The sequence below is a fragment of the Phocoena phocoena genome, chromosome 7, assembly GCF_963924675.1.
Source record: "Phocoena phocoena chromosome 7, mPhoPho1.1, whole genome shotgun sequence".
Classification (NCBI taxonomy): Eukaryota; Metazoa; Chordata; class Mammalia; order Artiodactyla; family Phocoenidae; genus Phocoena; species Phocoena phocoena.
The window spans coordinates 82,445,013-82,458,718 of record NC_089225.1 but is presented as its reverse complement, the minus strand read 5'-3'; the positions used below and the strand labels follow the sequence as shown (position 1 = coordinate 82,458,718).

The following is a 13,706-nucleotide window of genomic DNA, read 5'->3' as shown; positions in this document are numbered from 1 at the left end:
TCCCTTTAAACCACTTTAAAGAAAAAAACTAAAAGAATCAGGTGACTATCTGAATATGGGAAAGGAAGAAATTAGTCTAAAACTTTGTATCTAAGGAGATGGTATTTGTTATTACACAGACAAGGAATTTAGGAAGTAGAGCTAGTTGTGGTATGGCAGATAATTTCTCTTTAGATATGGTGAATTTGAGGTGAAATCTAAGTAAAGCTTCAAGTAAGCAGCTAGAGATCTGGGACAAAAGCAAGGGCAGAATTAAAGAACTGGTGATAGAGATTTGGGGATCATTTTTATAAAACTGAGAATTGAAAGTCAACAAAGCTGTTAAGCTCTACAAGGGATAAAATGTAGAGAAATAAGACAAGGTCAAATGGTGACTCTTGAAGAATTTCTGCTGAGAATATGAAAAGAAATAAATGCCAAGCAAAGAAAGAGAAGGAATGATTAAAGGATAAAAAGTAGAGAAACATGATAGTGAAGTTTTATGGAAGACAAGGGAAAAGAGTTGTAAGAGAAGAAACGAAATGACAGTGAAGTATGAAGGGATTTATAAGATCTCTGCTTTAACAGAGCTTACAAGCTCTAAGGAATAAAAGAGTTAGCACAAACATGAACAAAATATTACAGATACAGCTTCTATTAGTTGTACTCAAAAGTGGACATTTTGGGATGAATTGTAGTTATAATCAACTAAGTGAATCTACATAAGGATTATTTTTTAACTCACCTCACAGCTCCTAAGACGACAGGCCCATATAGGTGTGTTAGAAGAAAGTGGCTGGAGTGGAGCCAAAAAGGGTTCTTCAAGTATTCTGGGATGGGGGGGCATATATAAATATATATTACAAGTTACACACACACACACACACACGCGCACACACACACACATACACACACACACATAGCATTCAGTTGCTTTATCCTCTTAGCCAGTCAAAGACAATACTGAGATCATCAATTAGAAATTGTAATAATAATGACAGATCGGTCTGATGGATGTAATTATGCTTTTTTTAATCATTACTATTTTATCAATTGCTAAAGCAAAAGTCTAACTTTGTTCTTCCAAATACCTGTAGTTTCAACAAATTCAAGCGTTTTATATATCTTTCTCAGAGCTTATTTTGTATTCTCACATAATTATTTTTCATTTAACAAAAATGAGTGAATAAACCATCTTCAGGTGACTTATTAACAGTAACAAGACATTACGTCAAGTTCTAAAGTTAAATGTCACAATTATGTTACCTTTAAAATATTTTCATAGAACAATTAAAATATAAGTAATACAAAACCCATGTCTGTATTTCCCTAAATTATTATAAACAGTGTTATTTTTAGGCAAAAATAAAAGCTGAAATAGACATTAACAAAAAACATTTTAAACACTTTACCACAGAGGAATTAAATGCAAAAAAGTGTGATGAACCATTAAAAATTATAGGACCTAGAATGGATATTTCTTTTTTTAAAAAACTGTATTAGTGCCAGATGTTTACAGATTGCTTCAAAAGATAACAGGCAAATGTCACTGAGGTAAAGTAGCACGCTGGCCTTTTATAGATTCTAAAGTAGCTCCCTTATTGCCAAGATGTTATTAAAATGATTAAGGATGTATTTGATGATGGTTTATTCTATTTTCTGAATTTCTGATCTTTTCTATAGTCAGCCAGCTTTAAATGTGATAATGTAAAAAGAGATTTCCATGGTGATGTTCAAAGATGAGCTCCTCTTTCTCATTGACTCACCTGTTCACTGTCTTTTTGGGCAATGTGAGGGATGCATGTGGATGAAGAATGTAACTACTGTTATTGTCTGCTACAGAATCCACTCTTACAGTTGGTAAGTTTCCGTCACTGGGTTTCTCTTCAGAGACATCTTAACAATAAGAACAAGAACAAAGCAACATCAATATCTTGAATAAGACCATGAGAATGTAATGAACTGGAACTAATACATTTGAAATAGGAAAGATATACTCTGAAGCTGAAGATAATAAAACTTATACTTTATTGAGAATTTCTCTGATAAACTTGTTTACTTTTAAACTGTAATACTGACTACTAAAGTTTTGTAACTAAGTTTTGGAACTTATATTGAACAGCTAGGATATAAAAGTGGTAGAAGTAATTGTTATATTAATAGTATCACAATATAATGGGAAAATGTAAGACTAATTCTTTTAGTTTCTATACCATGTTTGTAAAGTTTTCTGCAAACTATGTTTTCTTTTCCTTAAGTTGTAACAACTGTTATCAAAGACAAAGAACCATAACACTAAAGTAAGAATTATTTGCCCTAAACCATTATCTATGAAAAAATGACAACAGTGTAGCTATGATGTTAGAAAAGAGATTCAAATAGATGGAAAAGGAAGGGAAGAAAAAGGAAAAGAACGAATAGGGATAATATCAAATAGGTAGAAAAAGAATAAAATAAAAAGAAATAGGGGGACTTCCCTGGTGGTGCAGTGGTTAAGAATCTGCCTGCCAATGCAGGGGACACGGGTACAAGCCCTGGTCCAGGAAGATCCCACATGCCACGGAACAACTAAGCCCATGTGCCACAACTACTGAGCCTGCACTCTAGAGCCCATGAGCCACAAGTACTGAGCCCACATGCCACAACTACTGAAGCCCGCACGCCTAGAGCCCATGCTCTGCAACAAAAGAAGCCACAGCAATGAGAAGCCTGCACACCACAACGAAGAGTAGCCCCCGCTCGCTGCAATTAGAGAAAGCCCACATGCAGCAACAAAGACCCAATGCATACAAAAATAAAAAATAAATAAATACGGACTTCCCTGGTGGTGCAGAGGTTAAGAATCCGCCTGCCAATGCAGGGGACATGGGTTCGAACCCTGGTCCAGGAAGATCCCACATGCCGCAGAGCAACTAAGCCTGTGCTCTAGAGCCCATGAGCCACAACTACTGAGCCCACAAGCCTAGAGCCCATGTTCCACAACAAGAGAAGCCACTGCAATGAGAAGCCCGCGCACCACAACGAAGAGCAACCCCCACTCGCCACAACTAGAGAAAGCCCATGCACAGCAACGAAGACCCAATGCAGCCAAAAAATAAATTAATTAAAATAAATAAATTTATATTAAAAAAATGAGGAGTATGATTCTTTCTGAATCTGAAGGAACAAAGAGGAAAAAAGCAAAGAGGATGAGAAGAATAGTTTTAAAAAAAGTGTCACATGTCTAACAACATTGATAAAAATATAAAATAAAAATTTCTCCAGTAGCTATTAGCACCATATTCTTGTTATTGTTGCTGTCATTATTACTGTTATTAAAATTAAGAAGAATTTATTTTATGCTCACTGGTCATTTGGGAGGAAGCAAGAGTCAACCAGCTTCACAGAATTCCAAAATGAAATAGACAGCTAACCTAGACAGGAGTTGAAAAATGAACTTGAAATTTATTTGGGCTAAGAAACTTTTTCTAATCATTCAGTTCACAATCTTACCCAAAGAGATCAATTTTAGCACTGACTTTCATGAAGTGATTTTCTGAATATACGTTTGTTCTTTAAAACGTTCTTAAATCCCCTATATCCCATGATTACTCACCCTGAGGACTATTCACATCCACAAGCTGCCCCTGAGGTACAATCACTTGTGTCGTTCCTGTCTGGGTAGATGGAATTACACGCAGCACGTGTCCGTTTTCTGATGGGCTGGCAACAATCATCTTGGAGGCATTTTAAAAAAATCAAATGCATAAGTCTACAATGATTCAAAAGAATCATTACTTAAAAAATTAGTAGACATGCCTACCTCTACAGCAGATGCTATCATTTTCTTCGCTTTATAGATGAAAACACTGAGGTACCTAAAAATTTTTTCCCAAAGTCTCACAATTGATAAGTGGTAAAGCTAGGATTCAAAACAGGCAGTTTGATCCTATGTCCTATGATCTTAACCACCTATGATCTTAATCATTACATGGATGTGAGGTCTAATTACTTAGTAACCTGAACAAGTAGGTCTCTGACTACACTAAATATATTTACTTTTTTCTACTTATTGTATTATCCACACGTTTGACCTATTTGTGTGATAATCACTGGTCTCATATTTTAAGTCATTTTCGTTTAAAAACAGTAACTTAGATGTCTAATTAAACAGGATTTATTTTTATATCTCTGCATTTTTATATATCCTGTCTTGGTCTATAAGAAATACTACAGAGTGACCCAAAAGTCTGAAAACATAGGGGAATTGTATATTTATTATTTCCTTTGGTGTTTTTGTTTGTTTTTTTCAGTTTAACAAATGAACTCCTTGCCTCAAATTTAGAGGAATGTCAACTAAGAAAGCATCTAAAGTTGAAGAAAAACATTTTGAGCCTATCGTTTAAAAATATAATATATTATTTAAAATTAAGTTTATCCTATATTTCCAGACTTTCTGGATACCTTATAAACTTTATTACCTAAAAACTACTCTTCTACTAACAGTTTTACTGTTTTACCTGAAATCCCCTGTCCTCAGTTTTCCCTAGGGCAAATAACTGTCCTTAATCATTCCAACCCACTTTTCAAACTTCCCTTTTGCTATGTAAAACATGAAAACTTTGCTGATGGCCTGATAGAGACGGCATCACTTTTAGAGAGGGTCATTTGAAAAACTTCAAATTTGGAAAAAAAAAAAACCACCCTTAAACCTCAACAAAACAGAAAGCTTTCAATATAATCATAAACATTTCCCAGAAATTAAGAGTAGAAATTTTTTCCTTCCCTCAGTGTTTGTCAAGTTTCTTGAGATAAAAATATCTTGCCATATCTCTTATACCTCTTATTACTTCAGTATGAAAATCAACTGTAAACTCTGAGGATGATAATTCCTTTTCATTTGTGGAGTTCATACTAAGCAGCAGGACTTTACATGCATTGGGTTAGCCAAAAGGTTCGTTTGGTTTTTTCTGTAAGATGGCTCTAGTAGCACTTAGTTGACTTTAACTTCATCCAAAACAATTTTGTTAGATTTTATGTGACAGTTGTCATATCAGTGTGCATTTAAAAAAAGACTGATCAAAATTGGTAAATTTTTTTATAGATGTTTATTGGCATCATAATTTTTTTTTTTTTTGGTTGCGCCGGGTTCTAGTTGCTGCAGGTGGGCTCCTTAGTTGCAGCACGTGGGCTCCTCAATTGCGGCCAGTGGGCTCCTTAGTTGCAGAATGTGAACTCTTAGTTGCTTCGTGCATGTAGGATCTAGTTCCCTGACCAGGGATGGAACCCTGGCCCCCTGCAATGGAATCTCGGAGTCTTAACCGCTGCGCTGCCAGGGAAGTCCCAAAATTGGTGAATTTTTGTGTAGCCGTTTTAATATTGAAGATGGAAGGAAAAAAACCAACGTTTTTGGCATATTATGCACTTTATTATTTCAAGAAAGGTAAAAATGCAACTGAAACGCAAAAAAAAAGATTTGTGCAGTGGCATGCAGAAGGCGCTGTGTCTGACTGGCTGTGTCTGACTGAACGTGTCAAAAGTGGTTTGCGAAGTTTCGTGCTGGAGATTTCTCACTGGATGATGCTCCACGGTCAGGTAGACCAGTTGAAGTTGATAGTGATCAAATCGAGACATTGAGAATAATCAACGTCATACCACGCAGGAGATAGCCGACATACTCATAATATCCAAATCAAGCGCTGAAAATCATTTGCGCCAGCTTGGTTATGTGAATCGCTTTGATGTTTGGGTTCCACATAAATTAAGCAAAAAAACCCTTCTTGACCGTATTCCCACATGCGATTCTCTACTTATACGTAATGAAAACGTTCCATTTTTAAAACAAATTGTGACAGGCAATGAAAAGTGGATACTGTACAATAATGTGGAACAGAAGAGACTGTGGGGCAAGCAAAATGAACCACCACCAACTACACCAAAGGCCGGTCTTCATCCAAAGAAGGTGAGGTTGTGTATATGGTGGGATTGGAAGGGAGTCCTCTATGATGAGCTCCTTCTGGAAAACGAAATGATTAATTCCAACAAGTACTGCTCCCAGTTAGACCAACTGAAAGCAGCACCCGACGAAAAGCATCCGGAATTAGTCAACAGAAAATGCATAATCTTCCATCAGGATAACGCAAGGCCGCATGTTTCTTTGATGACCAGGCAAAAACTGTTACAGCTTAGCTGGGAAGTGCTGATTCATCCACCATATTCACCAGACATTGCACCTTCGGATTTCCATTTATTTAGATCTTTACAAAATTCTCTTAATGGAAAAAATTTCAATTCCCTGGAAGACTGTAAAAGGCACCTGCAAGAGTTCTTTGCTCAAAAAGATAAAAAGTTTTGGGAAGATGGAATTATGAAGTTGCCTGAAAAATGGCAGAAAGTAGTGGAACAAAAGGGTGAATACATTGTTCAATAAAGTTCTTGGTGAAAATGAAAAATGTGTCTTTTATTTTTACTTAAAAACCAAAGGCACTTTTTGGCCAACCCAATATTACGTTATTTAATCTTCATTACATGTATACGAACTATATACATTTTATACATGCGGAAATTGCAACACAGTGGTTACAAAACTCATTCAAGGTAACTCAGAGCTATATAGTCCTGAGCTGAAATTCAAACCCAAGCAGTCTGACTCCTTTTAACCACTACTTTGTACTGTCCCCCAATATCTGATGATGTTACTTAACCTAAAAAAAGACAAAAATAAAACAATACGAAAACCCTACTGGACTTCAAAAGGCAATAGTAATAATACTGTTGTTAATTCTTTACTCCCTGTAAATGAGATTAAATATGTGTGAAAATTTTTCATTCATTCTTAGAAAATAAGAGTGCTGTGGTTATTTTTAAATCCAAATAAAACACATATAATAAAGTTATAATTTATTCAATCATATGAAAATTTCATAATTAAGACTGATCTGTGGAATATCCCCTTAATTTTGAAACTGTTTCCCAAGCACAGTGGAAAAGCATCTCCATTTTCTGTTTCCTTAGCTTATTTCACCTGTTACCTAAAAACCTATTTTTAATTCATATAATTTGACAATGGTGATGATAATACTACTTTTTCTATTACCAAAAAAAGTGATTATCTTTAATCTTTGCTATGAAAATAAACATAGTTTTGAAGAGTCATCTGCTGCAATACATTTTCTTTGAGGCCGACCATGAAAATCACCAGAAAATCTTGGCTAATGAGTAGTTTTATATTTACTGGGCACTTTGTGTACAATATTTCTAGTAAATGAAAAATATCACCCCTGCTTCACTCCAAAACCTCCTCTCATCCACTGCAGATTTACCCACTATAGAATCTTTACTAGTTCCGTGAAAGCTTCTATGTGAAAAAAATCATACTTCAAAACAAACAAACAAAAAAGTCATTTTTTACAAAAAGCTCCACTTGGTGGAGACTTTGATAATGGGAAGATTATGCATATATGGAGGCTGGGGGTATATGGAAACTCTCTGTATTTTCTTCTCATTTTGCTGTGAACCTAAAACTGCTCTTAAAATTAAAGTCTATTAAAATAAACAATAAAAACAAAAAATCTCCACTAAGTTTCCCAGAATATCACCACCTTCTGATCTTTGGTTCTTTGGAGAAGATAGCTTCTAACACTCCACGTTCCTTACATTTATTTTCATGCTCATGCCACATGTTTCCTATTTCACAACTTCAAGCAACCCTCTGTATCATCTCCTACCACAAACAATGTAAAATCACCTTTATAATCACTTCAGATAGAATGTTTAATACAATTACAAAGAGAATGGGAACTCGAACTTTTTTCAGACCCAGACAAATAAATAACTTTAACATGCTTTTTAGGAAAGGTACCATGTGTAAAATGATAACCCTTCATACATTTAGACTCTTTTATCCTTCCATTAGAACACACAGACTTTCTAAATGTTCTGATAGAAACTAGAATAAATGTCAAATAAGAGGGGAAATTACAGAGGTATTTCATTTTGAACATGAAATATTAAAATGTATTGGTTCACATCTAGATTATTTGTTGCATATTAACCTCTGCTGGTGATGCAGTATGATTACAGAAGCTTACCCTAACTTTGCATTTCAGTCCTGAAGTAAGCCCAGAAATATGTTGAGCCTGAACATACACACAAAAAAGTTGTCTACAGTTAGCCACCTCTCAACCAATTACTCTCAATGCCAAAATTTAGCTGAATTATAAGGGAGCAAAAGGACATAGATTAACTCTAGAATGCTCTAGACTAGAAACAAAAACAAGAATTTTGGGTTAAATGGTTGCCTACTTAAGAATAATTTATAATTGAAGTTATGATTTTAAAAATAATTTTTATTATTGAATTAAAATTTGTTGTAGAAAATTTGGAAAATACAGGCAAACAAAGAGATACATTATTCTTCATATTATTACTGATATAAATATATTATTAGTCAGAGAGCAATTTAGAACTTTTTCTCATTAATTTTATTTGAATCAAAACCATCTATCACCACATCTATTCAACTGTGAATTTGGTCGTACATATTTTTGGCTAACAGTTTAAAGCAGCACTGTCAACTTTATGCATTGTTATTCACGTGACACCTACCTATCTACTTACAAAGATCAGTAAGGGTATGTCTAAATTCCATTTTCCACTGGTACTTCCATTGCTTTCTTTTTCTTCAAGAAAGCATACCAGCATGTGGCACACAAATCAGTAACTGAGATGTTGATACAGCAAACAACATTGAGTTCAGTCAAATGTATATACAAAAAATAAATGTAAGTTATATGTAAGCTCTGGGACTTTAGCACTAGTGACAGAAGCACTAGTGACAGATTATGTTACATTTCCAACTGATCTTAAAGTACCAGTTTGCCTAGACATAGTAGCTGGGACGTACTGGTTTGAAGTACTCTGTAGTCCTGAAAGGAAATCTTTTAAAATCCTTATATAACTTAAAAATGAATGTCATGGTAACAGTATTTTCAAAGCAATGTAAAGCAATAATGTCAAGAAATTAAGGTCATCTAGTAAGACTAATACAATTTGCTAAATAGCAGAAAACTGGTTATTTTAAAAACGTACTCACCATTTGCTCATTAGAATCCCCCAATGACTGAAGCTCATATTGAATAGGTTGCCCATTTTGGTCCACTAGGTGGAATTGCTCTGCAGAAAGAGTCTGTGTCTGAGTCAGGGGCCCTGGTATATTCTGTGATGTGAGTGAATTATCCACCGCAGTAGTAATGGGTAAAACTCTAGGGGAACCATCTTGTCCAAAAGAAGGCTCACTGGAGTCCATACAGCTTAGATGCTTTTGCAAAGAAAAAAAAAAAATCACTTGCGTGTTTGTAAAATAAGTTACAATTTTTAAAAAATAGAATGTTTTTAATAAAAGATGGAGACACATTCATTTTTCAGTTAATTATTCACTTTACTTTTGGCAAGGGTTATCAATTCACAGACTGATATAGACAGAAGTTCTTAAGTGAAACTGCTGATTTTTATTATATTTTACTTCAAATAATCCACAGGAATACAATGTGAAATGAGGAAATATTTATAATTCAATATGCAGATTTTTCTTTACATATAAACTTTCACAAATACACTAAAGCTATATATTATAAAATTAAATATGATAGAATTATTAAAAATTAAATGTTAAAATTCTTGAATACATTAAATATAACACTATTCCTTAAATATAAAAAATCCAATTGCATGCCGCTTTCCCTTTAAATGGAAAAAAGTTCCCAGTTGAATCCCTACTTCAAATACCTGAGAATCAGTTTTTGACTCTTCGAAATCATTATGATTGACTCTTAATGAATCAACAGACTGTTCCATGCTGGTATCATATCCAATTCCATTTTCTTCTATTATTTAATACCTGAAAGGTTTTAAATATCTGATCAACTAAAGCACTTAACATTTTAATAGAATGTTTGTCTTAAATAAATTTCTCATCTCCCCTACTGTGTTACCCTATACAATTTAGGTTAAATCATTTACACCCTATAAGATCAATAAAACGAACATTCTTGTTAAATAATTTGCAAAGGCACCAGAATAAATTCAAGACAGAGCAAAAATTAGTGTTATGTAGTTTCCCCACCCTATCCTTAATTGCACTCATGTACTGGTTTATTAAGGTTGCTGCTACGTGACAGGTACTGTTGTTACACCCTTTCAACTTCTTCTAAAATTCTCATTTTACACAGATGTAATCTAAATAAAAGCTTTTAATTTTATGAGGTGTGCCCTATCATAGCATTAGATAATTTTAAAAGAGATCTCTTGGTACAGAAGGAGATTATATACATACAACTCTTACCATAACATACAATTATACCACTTAATATTAGCATGACAAGCTTTGAAAATGAAGAAATATGTATTCTAAAAAGGTTGAGCCACTTAGGCCTAGTACAGTCGTTTTCCACTGGTGGTGATTTTGCCCCCACACATACCCCCAACACCCCCTAATCGCCTGGGGATACTGGGCAATGTTTAGAAACTTTTTTGGTTGTCACAACTGGAGGGGGTGCTACTGGTATCTAATGAGCAGAAGTTAGGGGAATTGCTAAACACCTTGCAACGTACAGGACAGCCCCCACATAAAGATGTCAATGGTGCTGAGGTTCAGAAACCCTGGCCTAGTATAGTATAGTGACTAATGGATTCTGTATGATCTAAAAAGAATGATGTTTTATGACTCAAAATTGGAGTAAAGTCAAAATGAAACTGCTGAAGAACATCACTGAAAAATTTATAATATAAAATAAACTTCATAGAATCTTTTTTAAGAACCCAACCCTATAATTTTATTTTTTGAAAGACAGCATGAATTATTTTTTTTAAATCTTTAAAATTTTATTTTTAAATTTACATGCATTAATTGAACTCTTTTTTTGATGTATAGCTCTATGAATTTTAACACAGATAACCGTCATCACCATCAGGATACACGATAATTCCATCACTCTAAACCCTAATTTCCATTTATACCTGTATTTAAGACCTATTTAGTATATGTACTTGGATACAATGAAAACTTATTTTTCTGTGATAGCATCCAAACATATATTTGTAAAATTAACCATTTCAGAAAATCTGCAAGGTTTGCTATTTCATATCTTTAAGATATTATAAATAATTCTACTCAAATATAAATTGTAAATGCTATTAAATCAGTCTTATTTTTAATATATATCTATAAAATATCTTAAAATTGCTTCTCCTTAAAGATTTTAAATTATCACTTGTATTCTAATTTCATGTATTACAAAAATTCCAAAAACCTGTAGTTACCTCTAGGGCTATAAAAGTAAGAGCAATTTTAGTTCATAACTTTCTGTTCGGTTTTGAATTTTTTTATACTATATATATATTACTTAAGATTAATATTTTATAGAAGAGGTTTAAAAAATAGAAAGGAAGTTTCACTAATGGCAATACAGCAGATTAGACACTGTAGAAGGCTCTCTTGCTAGAAAACAAAAAATAGAAAGTTGATCTAAAACAAAATATTTCGTGGCTGGGAGCTACTATAGGAAGTAACAAAAATGAGAGGCCACTCCCTGCCCTCTCCCACTCTGCCCACCCCCCACTCCCCAAAATAAAAGCAAAAGCTGTGATCTAAAACCTAAATGATGAGCACAAGCAAAGAGGAAAATTTCAAGGGCAGTGCTGCTAATAAACACTGTGCCTGGGAAATGGGCTTGGATAAACAGCTGGTAGGGGAAGAGAACTTAAAACTCCCAAGGTAAGACTAAGAACCTGAAAGATCCTGGTAAGCCAATAATGTACCCTGGCTTCTGGTGAGAACAAATGCAGTTATTATTTGGAGGAACACAAACACAGTTAAGACTTTAGTTTCCTTTCACATTAAGATCAATCAAATATAAGCTTACAATCAAAGAGCGCCAAAAACACAAAGAAATAAGCCACCATAAGAAGGAGTCAGCAGATTTAGACACCCCCTAAAAACTTCAAATATTGGAACCATGTAATACTGAATATAAAACAATTATTTAATATTCAAAGAAATAAAAGAATGAGTCATAGGAATAAGGAAGCAACAAGAGACTATCAAGTTTCATTTGAAAGAGAACCAAACAGAACTTTCAGCAATGAAAAATGTAATTGCTGAAATTAAAAAGTCAATGGATAAATTAAGTAGAAAGTTAGAGGCAGAAGAAAGAATTACTAATTAGAAGACAGGCTTTAAAAGTTACCCAGGGCTTCCCTGGTGGCGCAGTGGTTAAGAGTCCGCCTGCTGATGCAGGGGACATGGGTTCGTGCCCCCATCTGGGAAGATCCCATATGCGGCAGAGCGGCTAGGCCCATAAGCCATGGCCACTGAACCGGCGCGTCCGGAGCCTGTGCTCCGCAATGGGAGAGGCCACAACAGTGAGAGGCCCGCATACCGCAAAATAAATAAATAAATAAATAAATAAATAAAAATTACCCAGAATGCATCATAAGTAAAACAGAATATTAAAAAATACAAAGAACACACTTCAAACTACGAAAATAGAAGAAGAAAGTATAGCATACCTATAACTGGAGTCTCAGAAGAATAAAAAGAAAAAATGGACGAGAGACAATATGTGACGAGATAATGGCTGACCATTTTTCAAAACTGAAGACATGAATCTACAGATAAAGAAAGCACAAAATGTACCAAGATAAATCAAAAGAAATCCATACCAAACGTAGCAAAGTACAAAATTCAAAGAAAAACAGAAAAAATCTAAAATGCAGCCAGGGCTTCAGTTGGAGCGCCAGGAGAGGACTGGGGTTAGCGGCGTGAACACAGCCTGCAGGGCATTAGTGCACCGCAGCTAGCCGAGAGGGAGTTGGGGAAAAGTCTGGACCTGCTGAAAAGGCAAGAGACTTTTTTCTTCCCTCTTTGTTTCCTGGTGTGCAAGGAGAGGGCATTAAGAACGCTGCTTAAAGGAGCTCCAGAGACGGGGGCGAGCCGCGGCTAAAAGTGTGGACCCCAGAGACAGACATGAGACACTAAGGCGGCTGCTGCCGCCACCAAGAAGCCTGTGTGCAAACACAGGTCACTATCCACACCCCCCTTCCGGGGAGCCTGTGCAGCCCACCACTGCCAGGGTCCCGGGATCCAGGGACAACTCCCCCAGGAGAACGCACAGCGTGCCTCAGGCTGCTGCAACGTCACTCCGGCCTCTGCCGCCGCAGGCTCGCCCTGCACTCCGTGACCCTCCCTACCCCACGGCCTGAGTGAGCCAGAGCCTTCAGCGGCTCCTTTAACCCCGTCCTGTCTGAGCAAAGAACAGACGCCCTCCAGCGACCTACACGCACAGGCGGGGCCAAATCCAAAGCTGAGCCCCTGGGAGCTGTGAGAACAAAGAAGAGAAAGGGAAATCTCTCCCAGCAGCCTCAGAAACAGTGGATTAAAGATCCACAATCAACTTGATGTACCCTGCATCTGTGGAATTCATGAATAGACAACGAATCATCCCAAATTAAGGAGGTGGACTTTGAGAGCAAGATTTATGATTTTTTCCCCTTTTCCTCTTTTTGTGAGTGTGTATGTGTATGCTTCTGTGTGAGATTTTGTCTGTATAGCTTTGCTTCCACCATTTGTCCGAGGGTTCTATCCGTCCTGTTTTTTTCTTAATAATTATTTTTTATTTTAATAACCTTATGTTATTTTATTTTATCTTCGTCCTTTCTTTTCTTCCTTCCCTCCTTTAGACAACGAATCA

The 13,706-nt window shown here is 35.5% G+C and overlaps 1 protein-coding gene across 2 annotated transcripts in view; it reads right to left on the bottom strand.

Annotated features, from left to right (window-relative positions):
• The window catches only part of CARF (calcium responsive transcription factor), a 32,850-nt gene extending 23,037 nt beyond the window's left edge, over positions 1 to 9,813 (bottom strand). Inside the window, exons 1-5 of one of the 2 annotated variants that reach the window (XM_065880285.1) lie at positions 9,736 to 9,813; positions 9,053 to 9,277; positions 3,575 to 3,695; positions 1,746 to 1,875; positions 725 to 809 (exon numbers count right to left, since the gene is read on the bottom strand). In XM_065880285.1, coding sequence (XP_065736357.1) covers positions 725 to 809; positions 1,746 to 1,875; positions 3,575 to 3,695; positions 9,053 to 9,277; positions 9,736 to 9,813 — 639 coding nt within the window. The remainder of the gene's footprint in view (positions 1 to 724; positions 810 to 1,745; positions 1,876 to 3,574; positions 3,696 to 9,052; positions 9,278 to 9,735) is intronic. The other variant, XM_065880286.1, reaches the window with a different exon arrangement.
• Positions 9,814 to 13,706: the final 3,893 nt, after the last annotated feature.